General features: G+C 44.1%; 1 protein-coding gene across 1 annotated transcript in view; it reads right to left on the bottom strand.

Moving 5' to 3' along the window:
- Nucleotides 1–796: 796 nt before the first annotated feature.
- LOC147709877 (NACHT, LRR and PYD domains-containing protein 3-like) overlaps nucleotides 797–15,458 on the bottom strand; it is a 188,071-nt gene continuing 173,409 nt past the window's right edge. Inside the window, exons 4-5 of the mRNA XM_086926116.1 lie at nucleotides 10,696–10,824; nucleotides 797–851 (exon numbers count right to left, since the gene is read on the bottom strand). Coding sequence (XP_086782242.1) covers nucleotides 797–851; nucleotides 10,696–10,824 — 184 coding nt within the window. The remainder of the gene's footprint in view (nucleotides 852–10,695; nucleotides 10,825–15,458) is intronic.

Here is a 15,458-nt window from a genome sequence, read left to right as displayed (position 1 = left end):
CGATTACAGACATCTGATCATATGCACAAGGACATTTGCAGTACAAAACGCACATAGTGCAGCATTAATGAATAACATTGTGCCGAAGAAATACAAAACAACACTTGATATCTCAAATGGATTCTTCTGCCAAAATATAGCGTCTTAAAGCAGATACAGCACTCTTAGCGCTTGGCACACAAGCCAATTTTGTAGATTGCCCCAAGGGTATAAGAACAGCCCTGGGCTGTTCTCAGCAAGAGTATCAGAGTTAATACAGCAATGCGACTGAGAGGCATTGTCGTATGTGGATGACATTTATCTCACTTACAGTTAATTATTGGAACATTTGAGCAGAGTGACCAGCATAATTTTGGGGTTCGCTGCACTGGGCTACAAATTTAATTTAAAAAAATCAAAAATTGCCCATCTCAGTGTCCTGTTTCTGGGATACAAGTTCTCAAGTGAAGGTAAAAGCCTTGCAGCCAATTTTTTAGAAAAATGTGCGATTCTTCAGCCTACCAAAGACTCTGAGAAATTTGCAATCCATTTTAGTATTCCTAAATTTAAGCAGAACATACATTTGTGATTATGCAGAAAGAGTCAAGCCATTCTACGACTTAATCAGACCAGATTTTTCAGTCCACCAATGGACTGTGAAGCACACTGACATTTTGTGAACATTACAAGTTGACATGATGCCTTCGAAACACTTACAGACCCGTGTTAATGCAAAAAACCTTGAGATCCGAGTCATTGGGGGTCAATCAGGATATACCTACATACATTTCATTGAAGGTGAAACAGTCCCAATTGCTTACGGGTCGCATTTGTACCCAAGCGATGAAACACGTTTTGCATCTTTAGTATTCCTAAATTTAAGCAGAACATACATTTGTGATTATGCAGAAAGAGTCAAGCCATTCTACGACTTAACCCCTTCCGTGCGGCCGCGATTTCCCCCGTGTGCGGCCGCCGGACGAACACGGGCGGGCCGTGACGAACCCCAGCCGTCATCAGCACACGAGCACCGTAGTGCATGACGGCTGGGGTTCGTCACCAGCATGGAAGGGGTTAATCAGACCAGATTTTTCAGTCCACCAATGGACTGTGAAGCACACTGACATTTTGCGAACATTACAAGCTGACATGATACCTTCAAAACACTTACAGACCCGTGTTAATGCAAAAAACCTTGTGATCCGAGTCATTGGGGATATACCTTCATACATTTCATTGAAGGTGAAACAGTCCCAATTGCTTACGGGTCGCATTTGTACCCAAGCGCTGAAACACGTTTTGCATCTACAGAGAAAATTCTGACAGCAGTACAGACTGCTGTAGTGAGAGAAAGAGCACAGGGCAAACAAATAATTGTTGTGACTCCTGTACCAGCTTTAGAAGCTGTCACCAAAGCAAGTGTCCCGAATGCAAAAGCATTACATCCACGTTGGATACAATGGGCAAATTCTCTCATTGCAACAGATGTAGAATACAGATTCAACCCTACACTAAAAGCACATCCTTTTCTGCAATACGAACAAGAATACCCTCTTCCAAATGAAGTCTTGCCTCGACAGCAGTATGAATACATCATCTATACTGATGGATCTGCCCAACCGGCCATAGAAAGTTAACAACAATACAGTGCGGTGTACGCAGTTGTTAAAGGACGTATGCTGGATGGCAAATTCCATCTTAGATTTACACAGATGCAGTACTTAGGGGATTGCACGGCACAGCTGGCAGAACTGAAAGATCTACTACTGGCATTACAGTACACTGATCAGGAACTCCCCTCACTAATTGTGTGCATTAATTTTACTTTGTCCAGTAATAGAATGAATATCTCTATAACTGGTGCCAAAATGGGTCTAGGGATTCAAAGGGTTGTACAATCAAATACAAGTTGTTATGGGAACAGATGGTGATGCTAAAAACGAGCGTGCCCGGGCTCATGTGATTCACACATTGAGTCACCAACATGTTGGCGTTCATGTTGAAGGGAATTCACTGGCTGATGACGCCGCCAAACCAACAGTGCAAACTGCTGAAGTTACTACAGTCACAAGGTCAGCTACACGAATAGATCCAGTTATCATGATAGCTGTCAACGCTACTCGCAACAGCTTAGCTATGCCAAAAGGTTTTCCATCAAAGTACGAATACAAGTTAGTTGTGCAAAACATCCCCTATGCTCATATTCCAGGAGTGGGGGACAGAGTCATACCAAACTATGACAGACAGATGGGATTGATTTTAGCAGCACACGAATGTCTGAGTTCTGCTCATGAAGGGGTCGCTGGAACCATTTATTTGCCGAAGCAGCGTTACTGGTGGCCTGGTTTGTCAAAACAGACCAAGGACTTTCTCCTTAAGTGCGACATCTGTCAACAGATGAAGGGTTCAACCATTGCACACCCACCACATACACCACTACTAAAATCTGACACACTTCTCCCATGTGTCTATTTGGACCACTGCGGTCCCTTACAATCAGACGGGGCTTACAAGTACATCTTGGCGGCAGTGGATTCATGCTCTAGGTTCCTGTGGGTCTGGCCTCAGCATTCGGCTGATGCTTGACCATCATTAAAGATTTGCGAGTCTTTATCTGGACATACGCACTTGGCATTCTTCATTCTGACCGTGGCCCCGCATTTAGCCCTAGGGCTTACAAAGTTTGGGGGTGCAGCTTCCGTACTCCTCACCTTATCATCCTGAGGGACATTCGTTAGTGGAGAGGAAGAACTAGGACTTAAAGTAGTGTTTGACGGCTAGAGTATTAGGTTCGTGTAGGAGTTGGGTCAGTCACCTATATGTGGTCCAGAGGGCACTTAATAACATGCCAATAAAATCCCTAGGAGGTCGGACCCCATACGAACTCCTGTTCGGGATCAGGATGAGGGTACATGACCTCAACAAGGTCCGCACAGGGGAGGACGAGAAGAAGTTTGATGTCAGAAATCGTTTGGATGTCTTACAGGAACTGAATGAATTCCAGGCTTAAATAAGCAACATCCAAGTAAAGACCGCTGCCACTGAGGAAGCTGCACCGGCACGGCCATCTTGTATCCCACAGATCGGGGATCTTTTTGGAGAAACAATTGTGGACAAAAAAGAATTTGGACCATCATACAGTGCATCTATACCTGTCCTGGCTGTTGAAGGAAAAAGAACTGTACTTCTCCCACCTCTTGCCGGTTAAAAAGGAAAAAGGTTAATCTTCATTGATCTGATCAAACCACACTATGTGGCCGATTCTCAAAAGTAGACCACGGGGGCTTCTGCAAAACTATTGTTCTCCTCTCACTTCAATTCAGGAGGTTCAGATGGAGCAGATGATAACTTTTAATAACTCTTCTACACCGACCAGTGAAGGAGTGACCAGTAATGAAATGCAACTAGTTCCTCTTACAAATGAACGGAATCAAGTCACAACTGAAACACAGATTTCAATTAGACCAAACAGCAAAATGTTTGTCAATACATCCGTAAATGAACAATTGACTGTTCCAAACCCTGTGGAGATACCAAAAATAGATCGAACTGCATCTGGCTATTTCATCGACTTTGATAACTTCTCTTAGGATCGGAGTGAACGAGAGACACCTCAAGCGCCTGTTCCCTGCACGCAGAAAATTTGAGACTTCCATTTTTTGATAGAGAAAACTATTTATCCGTGGCTACAAATTTGGCTTGCCATTGGGGTACTGTTTTTGCTAATTTACATTCGTATAGCAGTTGCCTTTCTTATGGTTTTAGATGGAAATTTTTTCCCTGAATGCTCTTCAGTTAAAAATGCGAACTTGATTCGTGAAACCACACACATCATCTTATCATGCGCAAACAGACTTGTCCTTAGTGAACATTACAGCAGTTCCTGTTACAGAAGGAATAGTATGGGATAAGGTAGCTTATGATTTAATGGACTCACTGAACTTTTAACCATTTCACACATGTTTGGAATTTCCTTAAATGATTTTATCACCTCTAGCACAATCTCTGATGATTGGGACATTGAGACAGTACGTATAATGATGTCTATTTAGAGAAATCAGCTACATTTTCGCAAGATGAATTGTACGATGATGCATCTAATTTTGCCAACATGTTCTGTTCCCAGCACTATGGTCATCATTTCTTCGCACAGACCTAGTGTCCCACAAAATGTTTTCATATACCACCAATGGGAACACTGCCGACACCACCAAAAGGTAGTTCTAATACATTGCACAGAAGTTTGCATATTTTTCAGGATTTAACACATTTGATCCAGTTTCCTATTATTATAAAACTACACCATCATCTTCACGGAAAAATATGCGAATTGACTCTAAGCTAATATGCTCTGCTTCCTTTCTTTCCCAATTGTCTAAACTAACATTCTGGAAAGACACAGTAGACACAAAATCAGTCGGGGGAACTAGGGACTGGCAGGTTCAGGGAACAGAGGCATTATTTAGAGCTTGCCTCAAACCACATAAAATCATTTTCCTGAATGGAACTGTGCAGCAAACATCCTGTCTTGGACTAGCCAAGATCAAGGATTTGAACACACCTTCAAATCCAACACTGTCAGAAAGGGTGGAAGTGGAAAACATTCCATCTGTAGATGGGAGCACTTGGGAGAGATCTTGAGAAATAACACTTAGAATTCAACAAGTCCCGATTGGAAGGGTTGGTTGAACATTTTATCAATTTGCCGCTGCACCTTTTGGATAGACATTATGCACTATCCCTGGACAATAAATCCGCCAAAAGAGCATGAACAATAACCGGTATACCCTACTGGATAACCCACAGGACAGAGAACCCAAGGACAGACTGGTCTGCGTAAACACTTTGTTCTCTTTGTCAAACTAGCTTAAAAAAGTGATACATAAGAACTGGCACCTCCTGAACAAGGACAAACATTCTTACAGAAACCCCTGTTTGCGTTCAGAAGGAGTTGCAACCTTAAAGTCAGTTTATCTATACTTGACCCAGTCCTACTCAGATTGCCAGGCAAAGCACTCTCTGGGGTCTTGCCCTGTACAAGGACATTATCTGTGTGGCTCATGCGGGTCATGCACACAGACTTCTGTCACTAAGACCATCAACATTGGAAAAGGGAAGCCTTGGGTGTAAGACTACACACTCATATACGTGATTACGTGCCCTTGCGGCCTAAGGTATGAAAGTATGACTACGCGTAAAGTTAAAGTTTGAATACTGGAACAAAAAAGCACCATCAATTGCATAAAACAAGCAAACAAACTCACGAAACACTTCTTGGAGACAAAACAATGCAGAGGACTTGAGTTTGACAGTCCTGAACAAGCCCAATCTGTCATCCACAACACCCAGCTTGAATAAAACATTATTAAGGATTGAGCAAAGATGGTTGTTTAGGTTGGGCACAATCAAAAGAGGGCTTAATGATGATATACCTTAGCTGTCTCTTGCATAATACATCTATAGATCTTTCTCTCTCCAGGGCATACACCACATTAATGAGATGGGACCGTCCAATGAGCGACTATTAAGGAGATTGACCTTAATTTCTATATGGTGCATAGGAATAGTGTGAATGAGAATACCACCTTCTGCTTCATTTCCCTTCCTACCCTTTTCTTACTATCTATATTCTGCAATTGTGATCGCTAAAACTACCATGACATGTTTATTTGCCTCTCAGTATTCACTTTTGTTGAATGTGTAATTGACATCAAAAATTGTTTGCATTTTTTACTCAAATTTCCTGAACGCCATTCGAGAGGCCCTTTTTAGGTCGAGACTGGCATAGGCTGCGCACATGCGCAGTCTCACCAGCGAGAATTAATGATTTTGAGTAGCAAGGGTAAACCCCGCCCCTCTTCTCCATTGGCTGGCCTCCCAAACGGCGGCCAGCCACTGGAGAAGAGGTCTCAGTGACATCATTGTCTTCAGCTAAGCCCTGTCTTTTTCGGATTGAGGGGCACTTTTTTCGGTTTGTTCTACTTTTTAAGCCCATCCCTTTCAGACTGCGGGCGTGTTTTTGATTGATGTTTACATTCTAGAAAACACGCCCCCCAATCTGAAAAGGATGGGGCTTACAGACAAATGGCGAGCGATTGTTTACCTTCCTGCAAAAATATTTATAAGAACCACTTGCATACTTGTCATAGTTCTCGCAATAGTGTTTTGTAAATACAATAACATGAGATGTATGTGACAGAATAATATCTCTAGTAAATGAATACATTAATCAAATGTTTGTAAAACATGGGAAAACAATTTCTCCAAAATCTAATTAAGACTAACAAATATCCTGCATTTCAGAAAAAATAGCATGAGCCCTATATGGCTGGATCCTGAGATCTGGCGATGCCCATGGCCATTATGTTCTGCTGCTTTTCCACAAAGGCCAGCCTTCCCTGGAATGATGTCGTGGATCTCTGTATGCTAGTCACCCCCATCTCACCCCCATCAACCCCGATGAAGGGGGTCTCACCTTTACTGTCTTTACTCACAGTCTGAGCGAAGCGGGGAACGTCTACCTCTGCATCCAGCCACGGTAAGTGGACACTGCAGCGGCTCGCGCATATTCCACCTGTGGCAGTTGATTAGGAAGCCGCCCACCCTCCACAAACCAGTGCGTTAAGGTCCCCCCTTGTCCCGCCTGAGGTTTTGTGTGGCAGAGTTAACTGGCTGCTGGTCAAAAAGACGGTTACGCTCCTTCTGATCTTTTGGCACTTCGGGAATAGCGTTTTTTGACGTTTAATTATTGTTGGGAGCAAAGTACCGTTATCCTAACGGTCCGACTAGCGTAGCCCCACCCCCTTCTAGCATACACCTGGCGCGAGTGGCCATTTGATGAAGCTTGACTGATGCGGACGTCGTGTGATTTAAAAAAAAAATGTAGTTCTCTTGTTAAATATTAGACATTTTAGCAGTAGTTGTGTGGTGAGTGCAACATTCCTGCAAGCGCGGCCACACCCAGGCAATGACCGAGTTCATCAACGATAGCTATGGAGGGAATACAGATCGCAGTACACACGCGCGTCTGGCGTCACAGGCATTGTGTCGGACTGAGCCACCACCTCAGGTTCTGAAAGGGGTGTTTTGAATTCCGCGCACCCTTTTATTTTGTCTTTATTTTCGTCACAAGAGATGGTTTGACTTAAATTATGTAGATTGGTCATATTAAGTCTACTGGGTTTATTCTCCAAGGGCTGCGGGCCTTGATTCGAGAAGTTAAAGGCGCGTCGGTTCTGCAATAAGGGATGCCAGGTTCACTACAACTGCACTGCAGAGGTAGGGTAGACCAGCCCGGCAGCTAATGTACGTTGAGAACTCACTGGAGAATGGGTGAAGTCATATTGACGATAATATAGTGCATTTTAAAATGCAGTTTAATTGCTTATTAGCATAGATGCACACCAACTTGTTAAATACAGTGCGGCAGGGAAGAGTCGCGATGCATCCTAACATACCCCCCAAAAAATTTGTTATGAAAGACCAGGAATGTAAACTGTCAGTGATGGTATCGGGTGGCGGTGGCCACTCGGGACAGAGATCCTCCTGAATAGGTATGGGCCAAGAGAAACAAGTGGTAGACGCACGTGCTACTCTGATAAGGGGGCATTAACCCAGAGATGGAGAGGACAAAGAGTAAGTCTGGTACAAGCGGTATCAGGGAACAGGGCGCAGATAACAAGTGACGTTCATCGCAAACAGTGCAGCAGGCCGCAAGGCTGCATCTTTACCCCCTTAGAGAGTGCATTACCAGGCCAACCCATGATGTAATTTAACAGTTAAGTTGGATGCTCTCATTAAAGGTCTATCCTCTTAGGAAAGATCACCCTGGAGAAAACCCTCTTCTTGCAATGCATTGAGGGAAATAAACAATATTCCATGCAGCACAAGAGCACTGATGAAGGTGTGAACCGGTGGCCGTGTTTGCCCGTGTGTGTGTGCGCCACATTGTGCACGGATCCATGTGTGCGCAGGTGGATGTGTGTGTGTTGGCTTGAGAGTGTGTATGCCTCGTGTGTGCATGGATCCACGTGGCATATCTAATAAACGTTTACGTGTTTGTGTGGCATTGAGTGCATTTTTATGTGGTCGAATGGAACCATGTGCAATTGTGTGGGCTGCGTGTGAGTGCCTATATGTGTGTGTATGCATGTGTGGGCTTATATCTGTGTTCGCTTGTGTACTTGCATGGCAATATAGAACTGCGTTATTGTGTAGGTGTATGCATGAGTGTGCGTGCTTATATGTGCCCTGGTGTATTTTCATGTCTGTGCTTTTATGTGCGTGTGTTTCGATGTGTGTGCTTATATGTGCACGGGTGTTTTTGCGTGTCTGTTACAAGATAATAATATTCATCATCCTGATACGTGCACCTAATGCATCACCTACCTGAACTCCCATTGATTTTTTTTCTTAGAACACTGTATTTTTATGATACGGGTCTATAAGGACCATAGTACATTGTCTGCTGCTCTTCGGATAGTTAGGATGAAGGATGCATCTGCTACAGCCTCCTGCACGACTTGGACACAGCACATGCTCCTACAGATGTGTACCTCTTGTTATATACTTTTTAGTGTGACAGTGTAAATTATGACACACCTTTCCCCGTTAACACACAATTGGTGGCCGCCAACCTTACATTCTAGCTAGGCAGGTTTGGGCTAATAGTCAACATTTGCTACAGCTCTCTCATCAGACCCGTACCTGCGTGGCCTTTCACCCTCCAGGTCCAAGTATGTCTGTCCCATTCCTTACACCGCCGACCGCTACACTCTTCATCCCCTAGCAAATCACATCCAACTTTATTTGGAAAATAGTAAGCGCCAGGGCCCTTGTTCTTTTGACTGCTCCTGGCTGTGTGCTTCTGATCCTCACCCCTCTTCCTAAAGGTTAGCAAGAGCACGTCACTTGAGGGAACAATATATCGCTTAACAGTGCCAGTTCACAGAGGCATTTTGTGGCAGGTACCGATAGTCTGTCTGTAAACCACCAGATCACAAGCATCTGTAATGCAATAGGTCTCGCATTTACGCAAGTTTGAGCTATTGGCATTTTAAATGACAATGCCTTTTATTTATGTTTTGGTTTTAAAAACATAAATAAAAGGCATTGTCATTTACAATACCAATAGCTCAAAGTAGCGTAAATACAAAACCAAAACATAACTGCGCAACACCCTTTGTGATAGGGCACTTTGTGGGTGTTAGATGGGATTCCCTTCCTTTTTCAACACATGTTTATGTAAGAATTCTTCTTGGCAGACGGTGTGACTTCTAAATTTGTCAGATTGGCTGACTTGTTTTGAGTTGTTACCAATCTATAAAGTGTTCAATATGTTGTTTATGTCCCCTTACAGGTACCACCAGTAATTTCACCATCTTCCCTTGATGTTCAATTTTTACACACTTTTGTAGAAATAACTTTCACAGCAGTAGCCTACTTAAGATCCTGAAGAAAGCCACAACACTCTTTAGGTAATTGGCTGGAACATGTTGATCTGAGCTCAGTACGATTGGCTCTAATGGTTTCTCACGTACTTTCTTTTTTTAAACCCAGCACAAGGTAGCCAGAATAAAAAGTATGTGGTAACCCCTGTAGCTAGTTTTAGTCTACTTCACTACCAGCACTGCACCCCTCATAACACTCTGCTATTTCACTTGGGTTTTAGAAAGAACGCATGCTACACAAAAACACATCCCTGAGCTCCTCCCTCACAGCGAGAGGGTTGTAGCAGGCACCATGACTAAGCTTCATGGTGCGAGAAGGATTCCCAATGATGAAGCATGCCTCCTCTGGTGGGTGAGAGAACCCATCCTTTAAAGGGACGCCGTCTTTCTAGTCAGCCTTCTTTCTCTCTCTTGATAGACCAGAGGGATCATGTGTGTTTTGCTCAAAAGTTGTACCTGAGTCTGTTGGACCCAAGAGTAGTCAGAGTGCAGTTTGTCGTGAAGCACACACGTTGCAAGTAAAAAAAATATTGCTTTTGCTGAATCTGGAGAACAGTAGACCAGTGGCAACTGGTTTTGTGCTAAACTTCACCTGAACCTCGTCCCTGGATGCCAAAGTCCCCCCCTAAGCTCAAGGACCAAGGGGCAGAACAGGAAGACCCCACTGGAAGGTTGAGCACGGACCCCTGGGATAGGTGCATTATTTTTATTTTATTTAAAGTTTTTTATAGCGCTAGCTTGACCCGTAAGTATCAGAGCGCTTTACCTACACATAGTAAACAGCAGAAGCATATTACATTACATAGTAGGCCGGCAGTAAGGAAGCGAACCGCAGAGAAAAAATACAGCACGGGAAATAAATATGCAGTGCATCGGAGGGGGAGTGAGCAATAAAAGAAAAGGCGAGAGTGACATAGTCTGGTCACCCACTATCCTTGAATGTCAAGAGAGAGAGGAGACAACTCGGATAAAGAAGACTAGGTTAGTTGACGTTGGTCATGAAAGTATTTGTTGAGGAGATGGAATTTCAGGTCCCTTTTGAAACAGGAGAAGGATGAGTTGCATCGGAGGACTAGCTCGCTGAGCCATCTCACCAGAACAGGAGCAGACAGGTGAACCTCACTGTACCATATAACTGCTGCTCTAAGCAGAAGAGAGGTTCATACCCGTAAGAGGATCCCCCATGTCTGACACTAACATGGTCTCGGTGGGAATGACGCAATCCCCCCGCCTTCCCAAGGACATGAGGAAGAAAGAGTAGACTTACCTCAGCTTCCGCACGCGGCTCCGCGGATCCCCCAGCGCCGCACACAGCGCGGATATGTCTGCCTCCGGCTCCGCATCGGACGACCAGGGCTCACGTGACCTCTCATCCTCCATGTAACATTCTTGGAGTCTGCGGAAGAAAGAGCAGCCATGAGCGTCACGGGGTGAGGGCAGGGGTCAGTGCAGGGGTCAGTGCAAGGGTCAGTGCAAGGGTCAGGGCAGGGGTTAGGGTAGGGGTCAGGGTAGGGGTCAGTGTTGGGGTCAGTGCAGGGGTGGGTCAGTGCTGGGGTCAGTGTTGGGGTCAGGGCAAATGTAAATGTAAATGTGTTTGTATTTATATAGCGCACTTCTACCCTGAGGTCTCGTAGCTCTGTATTCATACCGCTGTGGAACCCTTCCTGGCTTTCCTGTGAGATGTCCACTCCTGGGCACCCCCAAGGTGAAGCCAGGCATCCAAGCGCTGCTGGGGCCGTTGTGGAGATTAAGTGAGCTATTGCCCAGAGTCACAGAGTGTGAACCATGATTAGACTAGGCACCGAGGCGAGAATGATCAGGTCCAGGGATATTGAGTCCAAGAGCCACCGAGGGGGGAATTGAACCCTGGTCCCGGGCCAGACCTCTGCATCAGGGTCTGCTGCTCTAACCATTGAGCCACACTTCTCCACAGGGCAGGGGTCAGTGCAAAGCTCTCTTCACAGGTATCTTTCTTCTTCAGAGTTAAGAAGATATTTACTGTTAATGAGGACAGAGTGTAACTAGCTCTGAAAGGCCTCAACTGCTCCTGTCCCAGAAGGCATCAGGGAGACGAGCACCCCGACCTCTGACCCCTTGAGCCCCACAGCGGAAACGGAACTAGCGCCTGGAAGACTCCAGACTGGGGACATGCTTTTAATTATTTGTTTGGTCGAGGAACTATGAAGATTCCTGAAGTAGTAACACTAGTTCTTACAAGCAGCTTCAGCTAGAGTAGCCCAGTACACAATAGTCTTTATCTGTAGTCACTATGAGTACTTAAAACAGATTTAGCTTCTGTCTGTACTATAATCTTGAATCTAAAGCTGCGCTTTTCAAAATATGTTTTTTTTAAATAATAGTATATTTTCACATTGAAATAGTTTGTACCAAACCCCACAAGAAATACATTTTGACTGATTATTTACTAATTATTCAGCACCGAAGAAGCTCCCAGTAGGGAAGAAAAGAATGCATGAATGAAGCCACATCTGTAACTGCCAGCAGGGAGCTACTGAATGAATGAATGAATGAATGAATGAATGAATGAATGAATGAATGAATATGGCGCAATCACAACTCACATCAGGTAACCACAGAATGAATGAATAGGCCACATCTGTAACTGCCAGCAGAGAGCTGCATAATGAATGAATGAATGGATATGCCACTTCTGTAACTGCCAGCAGAGAGCTGCATAATAAATGAATATGCCACATCTGTAACTGCCAATATACTCCAAACAATGGTTCTTGAGCAATATAATCAGACTTGACCAAACATAGGGAAACAAACCCACCCGAAAAGTAAAGGGAGAAAAATTAAAAGGAAAAATCCTGAGTGTCGCATTGTCACAAAAAACCTTACCTAAATCAGTGCTCAAAAAATATTTCATGAAGTCAGATGAAAACAAGCGCGCTCAAACAATTACACTCACAATTAAAACATTCAAGGGGTCCGATAAAAAATGAGCTATCCAACGAGGTTTTAGCAAAAAGGGTGCAAATACGCTTACTAGGCCATGCTAGCATATGCGACTACATGGAAGAGGGTATGACAAAAGCTGTGTAAGCAGCTGAGTCACGAGCTGGCGGTTGAAAAATGCTGACTCAGCTTTTAATTAAAAAACACCCATTGCACCGTAATGTATCCAAGGCATGTTTATAAAATCCTTCGCGGATCGACACCCCTATAGTCTTTTTAACAGGCGTTTTACAGCATGTGTACTTTGTGTACATAAACTTGTTGATCTAGCCCCAACAAAAACATGCAATCATGCTCGGAGCGCCTGCAGCGTAAACCTTCTCCCTACATTTAAAAATAAAACTGACACCAGGAAAGCTTGTTGCATTACTGGAAGTGGAAATGTGGTATTATAGATCAATGGCATTTTTCGTAGGTGTTTTTTTTTCTAGATTTAAGCTTGTCAATTGCTTCGCGTCCGTGACCCAGACGGGATGTCATGAACACAAGAGCTGATTCATTTGCGGCTCGGGGAAGATTCATACAGTGACACGTTGTTAACACAGAATAGAGAATAGTACATTTCTCCGGAACCCAAGGTTACTTGTTAATCCTGTGGTTACTGTTGGTTTTTAATGTGGGGAGGGCAGAGCGAAACCTGTGCTACTCTGCAGGGAGGGGGGGAGTGACAGTGGAAAGCGAGGGGCGGATGGTTGTTGAAAACATTGGCGCTCATGAGGAGCACCGCGCTCATTATGTATAATGAACAGCACAGCGCTAGTGACGAGCTCCATGCTGCTTACGTATGCACGTGGGGCCTTAATACGAAGGTTCCCCTCGGACACACATTACCTACAAGAGCGGATGAAAACTGTACTTAGGCTGTGCTGCTTCTGCAATAAACGGAAGTGAGGCATCAGATCTACAGCCAGTAATAAGCCCTCTAAGTAAACCTATGCCAGTGTTTACAAATGGCAGGCGGCAGGAGGAATTCCCCCGCAATAGGCGGAGTTTCACCCCTGATACAGATTACTTGAAGTCTCGGAGAGACAGTGCATGCACGTTGCCTAGCAAGCCCTAAAAATGGTATAATAGTCACAACTAAGTATGGGCGAAATTTGTGAATTTGCGGTCCGTAAATTCGCGCAAATGCAAATTCGCGATCCGCAAAATCCGCAAACATTTTATTTTTGCTTGTTCGCGGGGTTTTTTGCGTATTCGCGGGCCGCTTGCATCGCACTGACCGCAAAGTTACCCATGAGGTCATACATGGGCGCTTATGAAAAACAATGGTCCATAGGATTAATTTTCACTAACACAAATATAAATATAGATTCCAATCAGTACTATATTGACCAGTTTATTCAGTGCCCAGCCGGGCCTGAATTTTTATTTCCAAATATACACAATCTTAGAAGACCATCAAAGAGGTCTAATGCGGCATTTGATAGGGTACAAGCCTGTACCTATCCAAAGTACACTCAAAAAGAAGAGATTTCGAGGGTAGGAAGGTAAAGAAGTGAAAAAAAGTCAAGAATATCAGGCAAAAAGAACATGGGAGCCAATTGTCCCTTGCAACAATAACATATTTGTAAAGCAAGTTCGGACAAACAATTCATGTAACAGTGTCAACACAATGGAGAAGTTACAGAATTGTACAAAGTGTCGACGACGTTTCGATCCCCGGCTCCTAGTGAACTGGGATCATCATCAGGACATAAACGATGTATTGCCTGTATGTACTTTTTCAAAAAACAACCTGTTGAGAATGAGAATTTACAGAAATAGGAGAAAAAGGAAAGAAATGGGAAATTCTATTTAAATACAGCACCATTTTCAAGTACACTGCACAAAGTATTCATTTATACCATGCCAGTTGTGATCATGTTGGTTTAACTTGCAAGCAAACCAGTGTTCCAATCTCATGCTTTTTAGAAGTGAGAGAAGTTTGCAGCCGAATCGAGTTCTTAAACCGTGAATCTTTAGACGCTATCGTGGTTGTGGCTACATGTGTCGCTTTCAAAAGTGGCGCGGTGGTGATAAGTCATGTGAAGTAGTTATTGTTTCGGAAATATAAACAGGTGCTCTTAATACCGATTTGCGGCTTGAGGAGCTGTGGCTGTGGTATCAACTGATAATTACGAATTATGGTGACAGCAAAAACATGCGTTACGTGAAAGTGGCGAAATCATTTAAACGCAATGATAATGGTTGAGTAGCACACCTGTGAGGCAATTTTTTGGGGGGGCTCCTGGAAGTCCCGGAGAAATGGTGGTTGGGTTGAGGGCTGGTGCCTAAGGCAGAGAGAATGTCAATTAAAAACCGGTAAAATGATCAGGCACAAGTGAGTGAGGCGGGGGGCAAAAACGTTACCTCAATATCCTATTCCATTACGTGTAGAATTGTTGCCATACGGTTCTATTCCGCATCTGAAATTATCGTACTTAGGCGATATGGTGTTTTCAAGCTCAAATTATTACCGAGTCTGAAACCAAACAGGAGCTGAAATTAATGATACGGTGGAGGCAAACCGTGCCCTTGATAAGGAAGGAACGGGGGCAAAAAACCCTTACCTTGGCGCAGAGTCAATGGTCCCTCACTCGGGGTGCGAGCAAAGTGCAAGCGGAGTGCTCGATGGCAAACATCCAGCTTCACGATAATACGGAAGTGAGCTCCGGCTCGCACACAATTCAAAAAGTAAACAGCGAAGAGGGAGTGAAAGCGAAGAGGGGCGGGCAGAGTGTCCCAATAGCGGACATCTTGGAATGGTGTCCGTCAGACAAAACGGGGTGATTGTGCTCAGATTCATGCAATTAGAGTGGTGCCCCCGCCATCAGGTACATAATAACACAGCAGCATTTAAAACCATTACATTGCGATTCCAATAAAAGACTACAGACTATATTCACATTGGTACTGGATTACGAGGGCAGGCACTGGCAGGCATTCTGGATTGTGACCAATTAGGCTGGTGCCCACGCCATCAGGTACATAATAATAACAACACAGCAGCATTTAAAACCATTGCATTACGATTCCAATAAAGGACTACAAACTATATTCACATTG

This window comes from Lissotriton vulgaris, chromosome 6 (assembly GCF_964263255.1).
Source record: "Lissotriton vulgaris chromosome 6, aLisVul1.2, whole genome shotgun sequence".
NCBI lineage: Eukaryota > Metazoa > Chordata > Amphibia > Caudata > Salamandridae > Lissotriton > Lissotriton vulgaris.
The sequence above is the reverse complement of the archived record's forward strand: the minus strand, read 5'-3'. Positions and strand labels throughout refer to the sequence as shown.